This window comes from Bubalus kerabau, chromosome 10, assembly GCF_029407905.1.
Source record: "Bubalus kerabau isolate K-KA32 ecotype Philippines breed swamp buffalo chromosome 10, PCC_UOA_SB_1v2, whole genome shotgun sequence".
Lineage (NCBI taxonomy): Eukaryota > Metazoa > Chordata > Mammalia > Artiodactyla > Bovidae > Bubalus > Bubalus kerabau.
The window spans coordinates 35758997-35780295 of record NC_073633.1 but is presented as its reverse complement, the minus strand read 5'-3'; the positions used below and the strand labels follow the sequence as shown (position 1 = coordinate 35780295).

The 21299-nt window shown below is 37.5% G+C and overlaps 1 protein-coding gene across 3 annotated transcripts in view; it reads left to right on the top strand.

The window, feature by feature from the left end:
* The window catches only part of DPH6 (diphthamine biosynthesis 6), a 189989-nt gene that overhangs the window by 129748 nt on the left and 38942 nt on the right, over nt 1-21299 (top strand). For 2 of the 3 annotated variants that reach the window (XM_055537300.1, XM_055537301.1), the window contains exon 6: nt 20510-20571. The exons of the other annotated variant lie outside the window; for it this stretch is intronic. In XM_055537300.1, coding sequence (XP_055393275.1) covers nt 20510-20571 — 62 coding nt within the window. The remainder of the gene's footprint in view (nt 1-20509; nt 20572-21299) is intronic. 3 annotated transcript variants of the gene reach the window in all.

Genomic DNA, 21299 nt, shown 5'->3' with positions numbered 1-21299 from the left:
TTTTTTTCTTTTGTGGCATCTTTGTCTGGTTTTGGTATTAGGGTGATGGTGGCCTCATAGAATGAGTTTGGAAGTTTACCTTCCTCTGCAATTTTCTGGAAGAGTTTGAGGAGTATAGGTGTTAGCTCTTGTATAAATATTTGGTAAAATTGAGCTGTGAAGCCGTCTGGTCCTGGGGTTTTGTTTGCTGGAAGATTTCTGGTTACAGTTTCGATTTCCGTGCTTGTGATGGGTCCGTTAAGATTTTCTGTTTCTTCCCGGTTCAGTTTTGGAAAGTAATACTTCTCTAGGAATTTGTCCATTTCTTCTAAGTTGTCCATTTTAATTGGCATATAGTTGCTGATAGTAGTCTCTTATGATCCTTTGTATTTCTGTGTTGTCTGTTGTGATTTCTCCATTAACATTTCTAATTTTGTTGATTTGATTCTTCTCCCTTTGTTTCTTGATGAGTCTGACTAGTGGTTTGTCTATTTATTTATCTTCTCAAAGAACCAGCTTTTAGCTTTGTTGATTTTTGCTATGGTCTCATTTTTCTCTTTTGCATTTATTTCTGCCCTAATTTTTATGATATCTTTCCTTCTACTAACCCTGAGGTTCTTCATTTCTTCCTTTTCTACTTGCTTTAGGTGTAGATTTAGGTTATTTGACTTTTTTCTTGTTCCTTGAGGTAAGCCTGTATTACTATGAACCTTCCTCTTAGCACTGCCTTTACAGTGTCCCATAGGTTTGGGGTTGTTGTATTTTCACTTTCATTCCTTTATGCATATTTTGATTTCTTTTTTGATTTCTTCTGTGATTTGTTGGTTATTCAGAAGCGTGTCGTTTAGCCTCCGTATGTTTGTATTTTTAATAGTTTTTTTTTTTCCTGTAGTTGACATCTAATCTTACTGCATTGTGATCAGAAAAGATACTTGGAATGATTTCAGTTTTTTTGAATTTACCAAGGCTAGATTTATGGCCCAGGATGTGATCTATCCTGGAGAAGCTCTTGTGTACACTTGAGAATAAGGTGAAATTAATTGTTTTAGGGTGAAATGTCCTACAGATATCAATTAGGTCTAACTGGTCCATTGTATCATTTAAAGTTTGTGTTTCCTTGCTAATTTTCTATTTAGTTAATGTATACAAAGGTGTGAGTGGGGTATTAAAGTCTCCCACTATTATTGTGTTACTGTTAATTTCCCCTTTCATACTTGTTAGCATTTGCTTTACATATTGCAGTGCTCCTATGTTGGGTGCATATATATTTATAATTGTTATATCTTCTTCTTAGATTGATCCTTTGATCGTTATGTAGTGTCCTTCTTTGTCTCTTTTCCCAGCCTTTATTTCAAAGTCTATTTTATCTGATATGACTATTGCTACTCCTGCTTTCTTTTGGTCTCAATTTGCATGAAATATCTTTTTCCAGCCCTTCACTTTCAGTCTGTATTTGTTCCTAGGTTTGAGGTGGGTCTCTTGTATAGAGCATATATAGTGGTCTTGTCTTTGTTTTCATTCAGCCAGTCTTTGTCTTTTGGTTGGAGGATTCAGCCCATTTACATTTAATGTAATTACTGATAAGTATGATCCCATTGCCATTTTCTTTGTTGTTTTGGGTTCAAATTTATGTACCTTTTCTGTGTTTCCTGTTTAGAGAAGATCATTTAGCATTTGTTGAAGAGCTGGTTTGGTGGTGCTGAATTCTCTCAGCTTTTGCTTGTCTGTAAAGCTTTTGATTTCTCCTTCATATTTGAATAAGATTCTTGCTGGATACAGTAATCTGGGTTGTAGGTTTTTCTCTTTCATCACTTTAAGTATGTTCTGCCATTCCCATCTGGTCTAAAGAGTTTCTATTGAAAGATCAGCTATTAGCCTGATGGGAATCCCCTTGTGTGTTATTTGTTGTTTGTCCCTTGATGCTTTTAATATATGTTCTTTGTGTTTGATCTTGTTAATTTGATTAATATGTGTCTTGGAGTGTTTCATCTTGGATTTATCCTGTTTAGGACTCTGGGTTTCTCTGACTTGGGTGACTATTTCCTTCCCCATTTTAGGAAAGTTTTCAACTATTATCTCCTCAAGTATTTTCTCATGGCCTTTCTTTTTGTCTTCTTCTTCTGGGACTCCTATGATTCAAATGTTGGGGCATCTGACATAGTCCCAGAGGTCTCTGAGGTTATCCTCATTTCTTTCAATTTTTTTTTTCTCTCTGCTTCATTTATTTCTACCATTCTATCTTCTACATCACTTGTCCTATCTTTTGCCTCAATTGGTTGGTCCCTCCAGAGTGCTTTTGATCTCAGTTATTGCATTATTCATTATTGATTGACTCTTTTTTATTTCTTCTAGGTTCTTGTTAAACTTTTCTTGCATTTTCTCAATCCTTGTCTCCAGACTATTTATCTGTAACTCCATTTTGTTTTCAAGATTTTGGATCATTTTTACTATCATTATTCTGAATTCTTTTCCAGGTATACTCCCTATCTCCTACTCTTTTGTTTGGTTTGGTGGGCATTTATCATGTTTCTTTACCTGCTGAGTATTTCTCTGCCTTTTCATCTTGTTCAGGTTGCTGTGTTTGGGGTGGCCTTTCTGTATGCTGGCAGTTTGTGGTTCCTCTTTATTGTGGAGGTTCCTCCCTGTGGGTGGGGTTGGACGAGTGGCTTGTCAAGGTTTCCTGGTTAGGGAAGCTCACATTGGTGTTCTGGTGGGTGGAGCTGGATCTCTTCTCTCTGGAGTGCAATGAAGTGTCCAGTAGTGAGTTTTGTGGTGTCTCTGGGTTTGGTGTAACTTTTGGCTGCCTGTATTTTTGTGCTCAGGGTTATGTTCCCGCTTTGTTGGAGAATTAGCTTAGTATGTCTTGCTCTGAAACTTGTTGGCTCTTGGGCAGAGCTTGGTTTCATTGTAGGTATGGAGGCTTTTGGATGAGCTCTTATGGATACATGTTCCCTGAAGTAAAGAGTTCCCTGGTGTTTTCTGGTTTGGGACTTAAGCCTCCTGCCTCTAGTTTTCAGTCTTATTCTTACAGTAGTCTCAAGACTTCTCCATCCATACAGGTCCAATGATAAAACATCTAGGTTAAAGGAGAAAAGATTCTCCACAATGAGGGACACCCAGAAAGGTTCGCTGAGTTACATGAAGAAGAGAAGAGGGAGGAGGGAGATAGAGGTGACCAGGAGGAGAAGAGGGGGGATCAAAAGGGGAAAGAACAATCTAGCCAGTAATCAAATCCCTATGTGCTCTCCACAGCCTGGAACACCAGAGAGGTTCACAGAGTTACATAGAGAAGAGAAAGAGGAAGGAGATAGAGGTGACCAGAAGGAGAAGAGGGTGGGTCAAGAGAAGAGCAACAGATCTAGCCAGTAATCAGTTCCCTAAGTGTTCTCCACAGATCGAAATACCCAGAGAGATTCACAGAGTTGGGTAGAGAAGAGGAAGGAAGAAGATAGAGGTGACCAGAAGGAGAAGAGGGGGAGTCAAGAGAAGAGTGACAGATCTAGCCAGTAATCAGTTCCCTAAGTGTTCTCCACAGATCGAAATACCCAGAGAGATTCACAGAGTTGGGTAGAGAAGAGAAGGGGGAGGGAGGAGATAGAGGTGACCTAGGGGAAAAAAGGAGAGTCATAAGGGGGAGAGGGCAATCAAGCAGTAATCACACTCCTAAGTAAAAATGGGTACTGAGGATTGGATTCTTAAAGGTACAAAATTGATAACAAATACCAAAAAGCAAAGATTAAAAATCTAGAGTAGAGGTTAGACTCTCAAAAATACAAAATTTAAAAAAAAAATCACAAAAGTTATAAAAAATATATATGAAGTTTGCTTTAAAAATAGGGTCCTTTTTTTGGCAAGGTAATAGTAGGTTATAAAAATGAAAATGAAAGGAGTAATATAGGACTTTAAAATTAAAAATTAAAAAAAATTTTAATAATAGTAAAATATGTCTAGGAATTTCTCTGGAGCTGTTGTGGGCAGTGTGGGTTCAGTTCAGTTTCAGATAGTTCCTTGTTCCAGCTTATACTTCTCAAGATCTATAGGCCCCTTCCCATGTCAGTCAGTCAGTTCAGTCACTTAGTGGTGTCCGACTCTTTGCGACCCCATGAATCACAGCACACCAGGCCTCCCTGTCCATCACCAACTCCTGGAGTTTACTCAAACTCATGTCCATTGAGTCAATGATGCCATCCAGCCATCTCATCCTCTGTCGTCCCCTTCTCCTCCTGCCCCCAATCCCTACCAGAATCAGGGTCTTTTCCAATGAGTAAACTCTTCACATGAGGTGGCCAAAGTATTGGAGTTTCAGCTTTAGCATCAGTCCTTCCAATGAACACCCAGGACTGATCTCCTTTAGAATGGACTGGTTGGATCTCCTTGCAGTCCAAATGTAGTCGGTGCTAATTACAGGGTTTAACCTGTTGAACCTGTCACTTCCAAAGCAGTTCCCTCTGTTTATTTTGGCTTCTTATGTTCGCAAGTCTCTTCAGTGTCTAATTCCTGCCCTGACACAAGGGGGTAAAGGTGGTCATTTATTTAGGCTCGCTTGTTCAGTCGTGCTGTGAGGAGGGAGGAACAATGCCAACAAATATCAATGGCATGTGTGGGGAGTTCTGCAGTGTCTCGGCCACACTGGGTTTGCCCCCATTCACAGCATGTGTGCTTTCCCAGTCTACACTGCTCAGGCTCCAGGCTGATCTACAGGGGAACTGTCTAAAGCCAGCCCTGGGTTGCGTGCAGGTTCTTGGGTACTCCACAAAGGCACAGACTCTGTTGGGCCTGCGTTTTGTGCCCTTCCCAGGTCTGAGCAGCTCAGGTGACCAGGGGCTTGTGGGCACACACTCCCTAGGTGTGATGCGTCTTATCACCTCACCCGTCCCAGCCGCTCAGTTTCCTTGGTGCACAGTGGGAGCACCATCTCAGGTGTGCCGTGTGTCTCTTCTTGGGAGCTGATCTCTGGCTGTGACCCTCCCAGTGGATGTCAACCGTCCAGGATCCCAGGAAGACTTGTTAACAACTGGAAGCCTGCTCACAGTTTGGTAGAGGATGCCATCTCTGGGGCCAAGATTGCCCTTTTCCGGCTCTGGCTGCCACCCGCCTGTCTCCCTGTCTCTGGTGGAGGATGGGCTGGTCCTCAACCTATCTCCTCTGGTATTGGCTCAGTCCTTTGTTCTGTGAGCGGGCCCTGCAGTCCCTTAGGTTAGGGCTTTCCACGGGAAATGTCTCTCTCTCTGAGTTTGGGTTGCTATCTCACATTAGCACCCTCAGATTGCCCTCAGGGCATTCAGGCCCAGTCCTTACCCTAAGCAATGCAGCTAGTGCCTCCCTGTTCAGCCCCTGCTTGCTGGTGTCAGATGCAGCATCTGGGCTACTTCTCTGCTGGGAGTTGCTGTTAGGCATGTAATCTGTGGGTTTTATTTATTTATTTTTCCTCCTGGTTATGTTGCCCTCTGAGATTCCAAAACTCCCCACAGATCCGCTGGTGAGAGGGTTTCCTGGTGTTTGGAAACTTACCCTCTTTTACGACTCCTGCCTGGGACGGGTTCATCCATAACTCTTTTGTCTCTCTTTTTATCTTTTATATTTGTTCTACCTCCTTTTGAGGACAATGGGCTGCCTTTCTGGGTGCCTGGTGTCCTCTGCCAGCATTTAGAAGTTGTTTTGTGGTATTTGCTCAACGTTCAAGTGTTCTTTCAATGAATTTATGGGGGAGAAAGTGATCTCCCCGTCCTATTCCTCTGTCATCTTAGGACCACCCCTATCTGTGCCTTTTCTTTTTCCTGTATTATTCACCAGACCCAATTCATCAGCAAGTAATATGTATCCTGCCTACTATATGTTGCTCTCAAATCTGTTCTCTTCCTTCCATACCTATTGCTTTTGTCTGTTAAGTCCTGCCTGACTAATTATTGCAGCAGTTCCTTTATTTGCCTTCTTACTGTCAGTCTTGTTTCCTGTCAATGAATTTGACTGAAGCTAGAGTAATCTTTCTAAAGGTTAAATTGGATCATGCCATCCTTGGCTTAGAATTCTTCTGTCTTCTCTCTGACCTTACAGTCAAGTATAAATTCTTTAAAATTAAACACAAAGATCCATAGGATTTGACTTTTGTCTGCTTTTTTAACTACAACTTTCACCTCTTTAAACAATCTCTACTCATTGTCAGGCTTCTTTCACTTTCCACTTTTTATTATGTCAAAAATTAATATGAAAAATTAGGAAGATATTTATGTTAAATATCTTAAATATTTTTAATAAGTATCTCAAATCCTCCCTTTAAAAATTTATTTAATTTGCATATCTTTCACTTTTTATTCATTTTTTACATATTAAAACTTTATAGTATTTTAAAAATAGACAAAGGACCATTTAGGCTATCATCAGCAAATATTGATTATCATTAACTGCATAATTATATTTAACATGATTTTTTGATCATTCATTTCATGGGTTCTATGGATCTCAAAAGTGAATCCATAAAGTATCTGAGTCTCCTTTATGTTGCTGCTGCTGCTAAGTCACTTCAGTCATGTCCGACTCTGTGCAACCCCATAGACAGCAGCCCCACCAGGCTTCCCCGTTCCTGGGATTCTCCAGGCAAGAACACTATGTTATATAAGTAACTTTATGTTATGTTATGTTATATAAGTCTCCTTATATTGAAGGAAGCTACCAGTTCATAGATTTCAGAAAGAAGTTACATGTTGAGATGAATCCTAACATACCCTCTAAGATAGCTAAGCTTTTAGTTAATCTAATTGTAGAAATGGAAAATTGGAAATTGAAATAAGATCCTTCTCCAAATAGTCAACTTTCAAAACATGTGAGCTAATTTTTGCCTTAAATCTCATATAATCAGTCTTATTTGTTCTTTTTGATAGGAATATAGTGATTTCATTAATTAAATTCTCAATTGCAGGATAATGGTATGCTCAATTGAAATCTGGGAACAAAAACATTGGTGGTGATTGTGGTTTAGTCACTAAGTTGTGGCTGACTTTTGAGATCTCCTGAGCTGTAGCCCACCAGGCTCCTCTGTCCGTGAGATTTTCCAGACAAGAATACTGGAGTGGTCTGCCATTTCCCTCCAGGGGATCTTCCAGACCTTGGGACCAAACCCATCCTTTCCTGCATTGCAGGCAGATTCTTTACCACTGAGACACTAGGGAAGCCCTAACAAAAACATTAGAGCTTTTTAGATGAAATCCACTTATTCTGATAGCCAGAGAGCCTAGTAAAAATAGGAAGAGATTAATAGGGGTGTGTGTGTGTGTGTGTGTGTGTTTAACTTTTGAAGATACACGGGATGTTCCATTTCTGCCTGCAATGAAATTTATCAAGAATTATAGTCAGACTAAAAATTGTTCTCAGAGTGATTATACCTTTTCTAATATCACCTACTGATTTTACAGTAAATGTCTAGGCTACAAAAGTTGAGATGAGAACACAATTCATTTTACTTGACTCTGTTAAAAATAGCGTTATCAAACATTTTGTAATGTTTCTCTCATATATTGGGCTGTCGCAAAGAAATAAACCTCCACTTGCTCTCATGACAGTAGACAATAAATTGACTGATATAATTCAGTTGAGAAGTTGAAAAATGCATTGAAAATAATGGGGCATAACATTGTAGGGTTAACATTTATTCATAGATGATGCAATTAAATAAAACAGGCATTAACTTCAAGGTCAGTCAGTAAAGTAATAAAATTGAATATTTTAATTGAATTGTAATTGCTTCCCATTGATACATGCAAGTAAAGTAAAATAGATGTCAACTCTGCAAATTATGGCTCTTCCTCCTAATTAATTTCTTAATTCTGCATGGAGTTATCCAGTGCCTAGATCTTGTTGTGGGTTTATTCATCCACCCAGCTTCCATCAAGGAATGTCTATAATACATGATTAAATGCTTAGGTGTCAGGATTTATGGAAAAAATGTTGTTAATAACTTTAACTTATTTATGTATTTATTAATTTATTAATATTGGGCTTCCCTGATAGCTCAGTTGGTAAAGAATCCACCTGCAATGCAGGAGACCCCAGTTCGATTCCTGGGTTGGGAAGATCCCATGGAGAAGGGAAAGGCTACTCACTCTAGTATTCTGGCCTAGAAAATTCCATGGACTGTATAGTCCATGGGATCACAAAGAGTTGGACATGACTGAGTGAATTTTATTTTCACTTTCATTATTAATATTAATATTTTTGATGTTTGCATTTATATAAATGTTATTAAATATTACTATCTCAATGATTATAAAGGTTTTCATAAGGGAACTAGAAACACTGAAACACATTCCACAACTGACTGGTTCAGGAGGTAAATTGAACAGACTGTTAGGGCTTTGGTGAAGCACAGTTTATGTCCTTTCATGACCCAGCCTTCTCTAGAGAAGAGACACCTAAATTGAATGAATCTGAAGAAGAAACATTTTTTTCAAAAACTAGGATAAATTGAAGCTTTTAGATAAAGTTGAATTGCATTGAAAAAGCTGGTGAACCATTGTGGCTTTTTCATAGGCTTTTCACAGTCCCTCAAAGGTTCTAACATTGTATAAAATAAAATGGGAATGATGACATTACAAAGATTAGGGTAGAGATTTCAAATTATACTGAAATTGTATTGGGTCTAGATACTAGCATTTATTCAAAGTAAGAGAAGATTATGACTTTGGACTGGCTACATTTACCAGTTAAATGCTTACTGCTTAAAAATTGAAAATAGAATGAATATATAAGATGGATCTTAAAATTACTGAGGTATTGTTATATATTCATATATTCTAAAATGGTTCTATATAGTGAGTCATTTGAAAGCAAATATATTGGTGTATTAGCATCTTTCTTTAGCTGAGCTTAGAAATATAAATGAATTCTTGTTGATAAAACAAGTAAATTTAACTAAGAAGTTATTTATTTTGTTAAGCTTTGTGTTAAGTATTAACTCAAACATTGACTTTATTATTTAAAATATTTCTCTCTAAAGTACTTAAAGCATAAATCCAGTGATAAATATATTTTAGTGATACTAATATGACCCTGTCCTTCCATTCTCACTTATGAATGATCTTAAATGTCAGAATTCTCTGTGCATATCATCTAGTTAGAAAATACCAAAGCCAAAATACATGAGATAAAGACTAACATCTTTGAGCTTCATATTTATAGATAAGCTAACAGGTTTGTTTTTTATGTTGAAGTGATCTGTCTCTCCAGATCCTTCTTTTAAAATTATCTTAATAACTGTCTTCTTCCATTTAGAGAAATTAAATATCATAAAGATTGTACATACAATGCTAAGATGTTTCTAAATGAAGAAACTTGTGAAAAAAATGTGTAAAAAATTAAATATTCATTTATTATATTTATAAAAATAAGTTACAAAGAGTTTTCATTTGCATATGGTTTAGTATTTATGGAAACATCAGTGTTTTAGGCAGTAAAAAATTTCTTGAGAAAAGTTCCATATCTGAGTATATTCCAGGGTAGTATGAATAATCTTCCTACCACATCCCTGACTATCATCATCCCCTGTGTGATGGTATACCAATCTAGAAGAGATCTCAGAGATCAGGGTGGCTTTAGGCCATTGATTTCTCAAGGTCAGGAGCTTGAATTGCTAGGGATCTATTGCTAGGGATGAATTGCTAGGGATCTCTGGATCTAATCCAAGAAAATATTTTATAAAAACAATTTGAAGTGCATGTCTTATGGATAGTGATCATGAGATCCCCAGTAATTTGTCACTTTATAATGAACAGAAAAATGAAAGGAAAGACAGATTGCACTTGGGCTGAGTAACCAGCATCAGAAGAAAAGGACTTGAGTAGACGTTACCAACCACAGTAACAAATGTGTATTATATACAGTGTTAATTTAAAGTAGATTAATTGAGATAAATATGTACACTATTGTGTGAAATCTAGACAAGCTGTTTCATTATTAAAACTTAGATTTTTTTGGAAATGAAATTTAGTCTATTTAAATAGTATCATCTCATGAGATATAATAAAAATTGCTAAATCATTTGGTAAGCCAAGGATGCCTACCAAAGTCTCCAGACATAATCTCTGGTAAATTTACGATGTGTCAAAATTGTTTGTTTCTCAGGTCCCATGTTTCCTTGGGATTACATGTCCATTGGAATAATCTATTGATATGTGTATGTGAAGTGTCATTACTGATTGGTCTGCCCTGTGTGAAATATCTAAATCATCAGACTGTGGCTGGAAATAATGCCTACCATCCTCACCAAACATGAATGTAGACCCTATTACCAAAATATAAACACTTATACATGCAGCTTATTTCATTATTAGCTCTGAGAAAAAATGTACTGCTTTTATTTTAGCTATTTTTCCTAGTGAAATGATATGTGTTTCAGAAAAATATTTGAAAATCTTCCTTAAAGCATTAAAGCTTGTTTTTTTTTTTTAATTGGAAGCTAATTACTTTATAAAATTGTGGTGGTTTTTGCCATATATTCACATGAATCAGCCATGGGTGTACATGTGTTCCCCATCCTGACCCTCCCTCCCACCTCACTCCCCATCCCATCCCTCAGGGTCATCCCAGTGGATCAGCCGGAGCACCCTGCCTCATGCATTGAACCTGGACTGGCGATCTATTTCACATATCATAATATACATGTTTCAATGCTATTCTTTCAAATCGTCCCACCCTTGCCTTCTCCCACAAAGTCCAACAGTCTGTTGTTTCCATCTGTGTCTCTTTTGCTATGTCTCATATAGGGTCATCATTACCATCTCTCTAAACTCCATATATATGCATTAATATACTGTATTGGTGTTTTCTTTGTGATTTATTTCACTCTGTGTAATAGGCTCCAGTTTCATCCACCTCATTAGAACTGATTCAAATGCATTCTTTTAATAGCTGAGTAATACTCCACTGTGTATATGTACCACAGCTTTCTTATCCATTCATCTGCCGATGGACGTCTAGGTTGCTTCCATGCCCTGGCTATTATAGACAGTGCTGCGAAGAACATTGGGGTACACGTTTCTCTTTCAATTCTGATTTTCTCAGTGTGTTGTATGCCCAGCAGTGGGATTGCTGGGTCATATGGCAGTTCTATTTCCAGTTTTTTAAGGAATCTCCACACTCTTCTCCATAGTGGCTATACTAGTTTGCATTCCCACCAACAGTGTAAGAGGGTTCCCTTTCCTCCATACCCTCTCCAGCATTTATTGTTTGTAAACTTTTTGATAGCAGGCATTCTGATCTGCATGAGATGGTACCTCATTGTGGTTTTGATTTGTGTTTCTCTGATAATGAGTGATGTTGAGCATCTTTTCATGTGTTTGTTAGCCACCCTGTGGGTGGTGTTGGACGAGTGGCTTGTCAAGGTTTCCTGGTTAGGGAAGCTCACGTCGGTGTTCTGGTAGGTGCAGCTGGATTTCTTCTGTCTGGAGTGCAATGAAGTGTCCAGTAGTGAGTTTTAAGGTGTCTATGGGTTTGGTGTGACTTTTGGCCACCTGTATTTTTGTGCTCAGGGTTATGTTCCTGCTTTGTTGGAGAATTAGCTCAGTATGTCTTGCTCTGAAACTTGTTGGCTCTTGGGTGGAGCTTGGTTTCAGTGTAGGTATGGAGGCGTTTGGTTGAGCTTTTGTCAATTGATAGTCCCTGAATTCAGGCATTTTCTGGTGTTCTCAAATTTTCGGATTTAGGCCTCCTGCCTCTGGCTTTCAGTCTTATTCTTACAGTAGCCTCAAGACTTCTCCATCCATACAGGTCCAGTGATAAAACATCTAGGTTAAAGGAGAAAAGATTCTCCACAATGAGGGACACCCAGAGAGGTTCACAGAGTTAAATGAAGAAGAGAAGAGGCAGGAAGGAGTTAGAAGTGACCAGGAGGAGAAGACGGGGAATCAAAAGGGGAGAGACCAGTCTAGCCAGTAATCAATTTCCTATTTGTGTACATAGTCTGGAACACTCCGAGAGGTTCACAGAGTTCCATAGAGAAGAGAAGAGGGAGGAAGGACATAGAGGCGACCAGGAGGAGAGGAGGGGCAGTCAAAAGGAGAGAGACCAATCTAACCTCTGATCAGGTCCCTAAGTTTTCTCCACAGCCTGGAACACCCAAAGAGATTCTCAGAGTTAAGTAGAGAAGAGAAGGGGGAAGGAGGAGATAGAGGGGTCCTTGGGGAGGAAAAAGGAGTGTCAAAAGGGAAGAGAGCAATCAAGCCAGTAATCACACTCCTAAGTTAAAATGGGTACTGATTTTGGTTTCTTAAAGTACAGAATTGATGACAAATACCAAAAAGCAAAGGTTAAAAATCTAGAGTAGATGTTAGACTTTCAAAAATACAATACTAAAAAAGCAAAACAAAATCGTGAAAGTTATATAAAACAATATGAAATTTGCTTTAAAAATAGGGTCTTTTTTTCCCAAGGTAATATTAGGTCTAAAAATGAAAATTAAAGAAGTAATAAAGAACTTAAAAATTTAAAAAAATTGTTTAATTTAAAAATGATAATAGTAAAATATGTCTAGGAATTTCTCTGGTGCTGTTGTGGGCAGTGTGTGGTCAGTTCAGTTTCATATAGTTCCTTGTTCCACCTTATACTTCTTCTCAAGGTCTATAGGTCCCTTCCAATGTAGCCAGTGCTAACTACAGGGTTTTAATCTGTTGCACCTGTCACTTCCAAAGCTGTTCCCTCTTCTTTGTTTACTTTGGCTTCCTCTGTTTGCAAATCTCTTCAGTATCTAACTTCCACCCTGACACGAGGGGGCAAAGGTGGTCATTTATTTAGGCTCACTTGTTCAATTGTGCTGCGGGGAGGGAGGAACACTGGAAACAAATATCACTGGTGTGTGTGGGGAGTGCTCACAGTGTCTGGGCCACACTGGGTTTGCCTCCCACTCACGGCGTGTGTGCCTTTCCAGTCTACACTGCTCAGGCTCCAGGTTGCTCTGCCAGGGAACTGTCTGAAGCAGGCCCTGGGTTGCATGCACTTCCCAGATCTCCGCCACTCAGATTCAGGTTCTCGGGTACTCCACAAAGGCACAGACTCAGTTGGGTCTGCATTTTGTGCCCTTCTCAAGTACAAGCAGCTCAGGCGATCAGAAGCTTGGTGAGCATACTCTTCCCATCTGGGTGGTGAGTTTCATCACCTCCCCAGTCCCAGCTGCTCAGTGTCCTGGGTGCACAGTGGGAACACTCTCTCAGGTGTGCTGTTGTCTCTTCTGAGGTGCTGATCTCTGGCTGTGACCTTCCTGACCGATACCAACCGTCCAGGATCCCAGGAAGACTTGGTTAGCAACTGGGAGCCTGCTTGCAGTTTGCTAGAGGATGCTGTCTCTGGGGCTGAGTTTGCCCCTTTCCTTCAGGCTCAGACTGTCACCCACCTGCCTCCCTGTCTCCAGCGGGGGGTCGGCTGGTCCACAGCTAGCTAACTCTCCTCTGGTATTCGCTCAGTCCTTTGTTCTGTGAGTGGTCTAGCAATGCTTTAGGTTAGAGCTTTTTGCAGGAAAGTTCTCTCTCTCTCCCTTCTTTTTTTTTCCCTCCCTGGCTATCCCACAGTTTGGGTTGCTATCTCACATTAGCTCCCTCAGATTGCCCTCAGGGCATTCAGGCCCGGTCCTTACCCTGAGCAGTGCAGCTAGCGCCTCCCCGTTAAGCCCCAGCTTTCTGGTGGCAGATGCGAGTGTCTAGGCTACTTCTTTGCTGGGAGTTGCAGTTAGGCACTTAATCTGTGGGTTTTATTTATTTACTTTTTCCTCCCAGTTATGTTGCCCTCTGAGATTCCAAAACTCCCCACAGACCCGCTGATGAGAGGGTTTCCTAGTGTTTGGAAACTTCTCCTCTTTTTAAGACTTCCTCCCCGGGATGGATCTCGGTCCCTAACTCTTTTGTCTGTCTTTTTATCTTTTATATTTTGTCCTACCTCCTTTTGAAGACAATGGGCTGCCTTTCTGGGTGCCTGGTGTCCTCCACGAGTGTTCAGAAGTTGTTTTGTGGTATTTGCTCAGCATCCAAATGATCTTTCGATGAATTTGTGGGGGAGAAAGTGGTCTCCCCATCTTATTCCTCCACCATCTTAGGACCGCCCCCCAAAGCTTTAAAGTTTTTATTCTAATTGTTTCAGCTCCATAGGATTTTCAGGGCTTATCCTAGGAATAAATAAATTGAAAGTATTTCTCTGAATACACAAAAATCTTGAAATAATTGACTAATTTTTACCATGGTATGCTTCTATGATGAATATGGGTTCATCTGGAAAAAATGTTCTCAATGTGACTTATGTTTACATATTTTACTGACTCTCTTATCTAAAGGCAAGCCAAATCACTTTACTGGTATGTCATGGAATACAGCCATCTTTGAAATGAAATATAACAGATATTTCTCTAATAGTTCAGACCTGGAGCCTGATAACTTTGCAGTGAATTTAAAGACTGCAAGGAAAATGGGAAGATTCTGGATTTGATCTTTCAATGCCAACCTATATAAAGCCATGTGCTCTTAAAATACTTTTCATGCATTTTAGATAGGTATTTATTTACTCTCAGATCCTTATTAAGAACACAAAACATAAATTCATAGATTCAGTCATGAGAGACTGAAAGCATTATAAACATCACTGTGAATTAGGAATGAATAGAATACAAAATAGTTCAGAACTGAAGTTGTGGGGCTGTACTACCAAGGGTCAGGAAATAGGCAAAAGTAATTGGACGATCATAGCCCTCTATGAGGGAGAACCTGAAAAAGATAAAAATAAAGCATCCATTAAAGAAAAAGCAATCAGTTGGAAAACTAAATCACTCAAAACAGTATGATGTGAAAAGAAACAATTAGAAATTTCGGCAGTGAAATATGGTCATTTAAAAAATGAAATATTGCAGTGGGCAGAATAAACTCTAGATGAACCAAGTCAAAGAGAGAATGAGTGAAGCAGAAAAAAATAATTCACCCAGAAGGCAATTCCTAGGTCAGAAAGATCCCCTGGAAAAGGGAATGGATAGCCACTCCAGTATTCTGCCTAGAAAGTTCCACGGACAGAGGAGCCTGGAGGGCTGCAGTCTATGGAGGTCGCAAAGAGCTGGACCTGACTGAGTGACTAACACTTTTCTATGGTTTTGAATGTGTGTTAAAAATTACCAGTGATTACTGAAAGAGTAGAAATCCAGTATACAGCTTTCTAATCAGCCGAGAAAACAGGCAAAACACTGTTTTGATCTTTTTTTTATTTGTTTATTTTTTGGTATGAGGCAGAAAATGGCAAAGGAAAAATGATATATAAAGTTTAATATAACAAGAAATCCACAATAAGGTGACAGAAACAGGTCCAGAAAAAAAAATGTAGAATATAAAAAATATAAAATATTTAAGCTCAATTCTGTGAACTTGTATTTATAAGATAGAATAAAATTTTTCAAACCCTGGTTATGTGTAAATCAGAAAAATATTAACAAAAGAAAGCTGATATTATAATGTTGATAAATAGAATGTATGATAATAGTCATATGTGGAGATGAAAAGCTCACCACTTCTCGATAAAGGAATAATACTCTCAAAAGTTTTAGAAATTATGAATTTGTGTGTAACAACTTACTTCTCAAGCATATAAAACAAAATTGACAGAATTATAACAAACAGTTAAAACCAAAATCGTACTGAAAGGTTATACCACCCCTTTATTTGAAATAATAGTTCATGTAAATAAAATATTAGTAAGGTCATAGAAGATTTGAACGGCAGAATTAACAATTAAGGTCATGATTTTGTGTGTTTAAGTATAAAATCTTATTTTGCAAAACTAAGATCATGGCATCCAGTCCCATCACTTCATGGCAAATAGATGGGGAAACAATGGAAACAGTGAGAGACTTTATTTTGGGGGGCTCCAAAATCTCTGCAGATGGTGACTGCAGCCATGAAATTAGAAGATGCTTGCTGCTTGGAAGAAAAGCTATGACCAACCTAGACAGCATATTAAAAAGCAGAGACTTTGCCAACAAAGGTCCATCTAGTCAAAACTATGGTTTTTTTCAGTAGTCATGTATGGATGTAAGAGTTGGACTATAAAGAAAGCTGAGTGCTGAAGAATTGATGCTTTTAAACTGTGGTGTTGGAGAAGACTCTTGAGAGTCCGTTGGACAGCAAGGAGATCCAACCAGTCCATCCTAAAGGAAATCAGTCCTGAATATTCTTGACCATATTCAGTCAAATTAGAAAGGAAAAAAAAAGTAGTAGAAGTAAACAAACATGTTTGACACAAGAGTAATCTTAAATAACAATAAAAATGACAAAATACTGACAACTGAATGACAACAAATGTGCCACTTTCAAATCTTTTGGGGTGCAGCTAAATTGGTATTTAAAATCTTTCTATTTAAAAATAAGAAATATGTAAATATAAATGAATCAAGTATTCAAATCAAGATTCTAGAATAAATAAACTACTGAATAAATGTAAATAGAAGCAAGGAAGTAATAAAAGTAAGAGGAAAGTTTATGAAATTAAAAGTCAGAGAAAATATTAAAAACAGCAAAAAAAACTGGCACCTTGATGAAACTCCCCAAGTTGCCAAATATGTGACAAAATCTATCTAACATAAAAGACTGATCACCAATAAAGTCTTCTACCTTATGTGAATTCATGAAATAAATAGCCTTTGTTTAGAGATGCTTCAGTATTATTAAGAAAAGATGATGAGTAGTCTATTAGAAAAATGGTCGAAGAATATGAAGAGTCATTTCACAGTAAAAAATAAAAATTATAAATCTGGCTGCAAATTTCTGAAAAACATGTTCCACTGCAATCATACAAGAGTTGCTATTCAGTTACCAGTTAGTGTCTAACTCTTTGCAACCGCACTGACTGTAGCATGCCAGGCGTCCCTGTCCCTCATCATCTCCTGGAGTTTGCCCAAATCGTGTCCATTGCATCGGTGATGCCATCCAATGAACTCATCCTATTACCCTTTTTACCTCCTGCCTTCAGTTTTCCCCAGCATCAGGGTCTTTTCCAATAAGTCACCTGTTCACATCAGGTGGCCAAAGTATTGAAGCTTCAGCTTCAGCATCAGTACTTCAAATAAGTATTCAGGGTTGATTTCCTTTAGGATTGACTGGTTTCATCTCCTTGCTGTCCAGGGGACTCTCTGGAGTCTTCTCCAGCACTACAATTTGAAAGCCTCAATTCTTAGGCACTCTGCCTTTTTTATGGTCCAATTCTCACATCTGTACATGACTACTGGAAAGACCATAGCCTTGACTATATGGACCTTTGTCAGCAAGGTGATATCTTTGCTTTTTAACACACTGTCTAGGTTTGTCATAGCTTTCCTGCCAAGAACCAATCGTCTTCTGTTTTCATGGCTGCAGTCACCAGCCACAGTGATTTTAGAGCCCAAGAAGAAGAAATCTATCACTGCTTCCAGCTTTTCTTCTTCTGTTTGCTTTGAAGTATGGGTATCCAAAATCACTGCAGATGGTAATTGCAGCCATGAAATTAAAAGACCCTCACTCCTTGGAAGGAAAGTTATGACCAACCTAGACAGCATATTAAAAAGCAGAGATATTACTTTGCCAACAAAGGTCTGTCTAGTCAAGGCTATGGTTTTCCAGTAGTCATGTATGGATGCGAGAGTTGGACTCCAAAGAAAGCTGAGCGCCAAAGAATTGATGCTTTTGAACTGTGATGTTGGAGAAGACTCTTGAGAGTTTCTTGGACAACAAGGAGATCCAACCAGTCCATTCTAAAGGAGATCAGTCCTGTGTGTTCATTGGAAGGACTGATGTTGAGGCTGAAACTCCGATACTTTGGCCACCTTATGCGAAGAGCTGACTCATTTGAAAAAACCCTGATGCTGGGAAAGATTGAGGGCAGGAGGAGAAGGGGATGACAGAGGATGAGATGGTTAGATGGCATCACTGACTCAGTGGACATGGGTTTGGGTAGACTCGGCAGTTGATGATGGGCAGGGAGACCTGGCGTGCTATGGTTCTTGGGGTCAGAAAGAATCGGACACGGCTGAGTGACTGAACTGAACTTATAGGGATGTTGTGTTTGGCAGAGGTAGGGAAAGGATCCCATAAACAATACTTTACCCATAAATAAGAGATAGAATTATAACACTCTAGCTATGATAACTGAAAGTAAATTCTACATTAGTTGAATATCTCAATGTGAATACAAAGTTTTAAAACTTCAAAAGGAAAATATAAAAGACTCACATTATTTCCTTGGGGAAGGAAAGAATTTATTACAAAGAAAGGAAAAACATTTTTAAGTAACAATTCTTTTGACTACTATAAGGTTAAAATTTTTATGTTTATCAAAAGACCTTCCCCCAATACAAAAGTGTAATAACAAGCCACTGGTTAGCAAAATGTTTACTGTGCCCATAATGATGAAGAATCAGCGTTCAGAATATATCAAGAACAATTAATCATCAAATTAAAGGGAAAACAGCATTTAAAAAACCAAATGATTTTAATAAACAGTTCACAGAAGTGAAAACCTGAATGAATGGGCAATGAAATATGGAATAGTGCTTATTTTTAATAGTAATCATAAGGTGAAAACTAATACAAGTATCCAAAACATTTTTTATATGTCTGTGTATATCAGATTGGCAAAGATGAAAAATCTGATATTAAACTGTTTTCATATTATGGGAACTAGGGATTTATTTCCTTGATGGTGAAAGTACAAAGTAACAATACTTCTTTGGAGAGCAATTTGGCAATATATAGTAGACTTGAAGATTACATATATAGGTATAAATGTATATATATATATAAAATAACAATTATATTATAGTTTTTCTACACTATCATGGTAATTTTACATATATGCATATTTAATGCAGCACAGAAAGTTCTTCCTAGTAGAAAAACAGACATTAGAAATAAGTCATTGCCCAGCTGTCCACCTACTGGAAAATGGACATATAAATTCCATAATGAAATAGAACGGTAAAGATGGATGGACCAGAGCCACAGTAATCAATATAAATAAATCTTTCATTAACAAAGGAAACTGTAAAAAAACAAAAGTTATCATTCATGTTAAAATTTGATATATATGAACAACATCAAATATTGTTTTGGATATGTACACTTGTAATAAAATTATAAAAGCATAGTTGGGAAATACTTGATAAGAGTGGTTATTCATGTTGAAAGACTAGGGAAAATAGATTAATTAGGGGTAGATATACTGTGAAATTCTATTATGTTGGTGATGTTTATTTCTTGAAGTTGTGGAGGAAATATGGCAAGATATTTATGTTTATTAAATCTGAGTGATGATTACATATGTGTTTGTCTCAAAATATTTCATTTACTTATTCATTTTAAACTTTGAAAAGTGTTCTACATGAATAGAGACTAGAATAAGTCAGTGATTACTTCATCAATGTGTTTACCCAGCCAACTGAAATTTTGCTTTTAGTGAATAATACACCACAATAAGGGTGCCATGAAGGGAGTTGACTTAATCTACCTAGTGCTACTAGTTTGAGTTGTTTGCTTTGGCTTTACTATATGAGAATCCTCAATCTTTATCTGACTTCCCTTTTATTATTCTGTATGTGATTATAACAAATATCATGTTACCAAAATAAGCATCCAACTAGAAGCAGAAAATTGTTACTCAGTTCGTATACTCAATAAGCTAAATGGTTTAAACCAATAAAAATGAAAAAATAGCATATTTAAATAAGCTTAAGCTACTGCAAATACTATGGATGTAAATATCTAAAATGAATTCATTCATTTCAAAGCTGAATTGTGGCATGTGATTTTTTCCCCCTGGAAGATGAATTTTGGAATGTGGGACAAGTTCATGTTGTCCACAGTAGTCTACCTATACCCCATCACTCACATAAACTCTGCTATTATCAGTTGGAACACTTTCATCAGAGATTATGCACATGCTACTGGTACTGTAATGATTTTTCAGAGTTTCTTTTTTTCTTAGAAAACACTGTCACACAAGTGGTCATTAAAATAAGCTATCATTTAATTTGGTAATATTTCTGTTCATGTGTTATTAAGTGAATTAATTATATAGGCTTATAGTCTACTACTCTCTTGTTTTCTACTTTTATTCTCCAAATAAGTTTGAAATTTATACAAAATAGGTGTGTCAGAAAAATTCTCACTGTTGTCTCCATGAGTAAAAACAAATTATAATAATTAAAATGCCTTGGATTTAAATTTCATCTTTGAAATGATAGTTTTTTTCCTATCCTAATTACAGTTCCTCAAAAATGAAAAAGGGATTGAAACAATGCATCTGGTAGTTGATGAAGAGCAATTAAAAAATGAACTGGAATGAAACTTATTTTTCAGGAGCAAGAAAAGCAGTTACCCAAGGGGAATAGAAAAATAAATACTAGCAAAGTAAATTTTGCTTTAGAATCAGAGCAATTTAAAATATATATACACTAGTTTCCTAGGCAAAGAGGAACCAAGGGAATGGAAATGTGTTTTTAAACCTCCAGTTTAATAGTTATGTAAAAAAAATATTTGACCTTTCTTGGCAGGTTTAGATCCAGATAAGCATCTTGGAAAAACCTTGGATCAAATGGAGCCCTATCTCTTAGAGGTAAGAATTTAGAGTATTTCTCAAAATACAGGCATCTAAAAGAGGAAAATAAACAATGCCATGATATGCTGATTATAAAATCAATTTTTAGAAATTCTCAGATACATTGATGATACAGCTTTGTGATAAAATTAAACCTCAGATGGGTATGAAAGTGTTTTAAATTAATTACAAAAGTTATGACTACTTTGTTGCACTCACTAAAAGAATAATTAAGTAAGCTATATTAAAAAGGAAATTGTTTGTCAAAAAGTTTACTTTTATTTTCCCTGGTAACTCAGACAATGAAGAATCTGCCTGCAATGCAAGAGACCTGGATTTAATCCCTGGGCCAGAAAGATCCCCTGGAGAAGGGAATGGCAGCCCACTCCATTAGTCTTGCCTGGAAAATTCCATGGACAAAGGAGCCTGGCAGGCTGCAGTCAATTGCAGCCTGAAAAGAGTTGGAAACGACTGAGCGACTGACACTTTAACTTTCAAAGTACAGTCCCTGATGATCTCCATGATTAGGTGCATTTCCATCAGAAATGCAAGAGAAAATTTCCTTTATAGATTATCTAATCTAACCTCTTTTCTTTTACCAATTAGGAAATTAACTTGCTGAGTAGTAAACAAATTATCCCAAGGCTTCAGGTTACAACTGTTTATCATTGTCAAAATCTAAATGTGTTTTAAATATTAAAGAAAGATCTTGTTATTTTTACTCTATTAACTGTATTATATTTTAT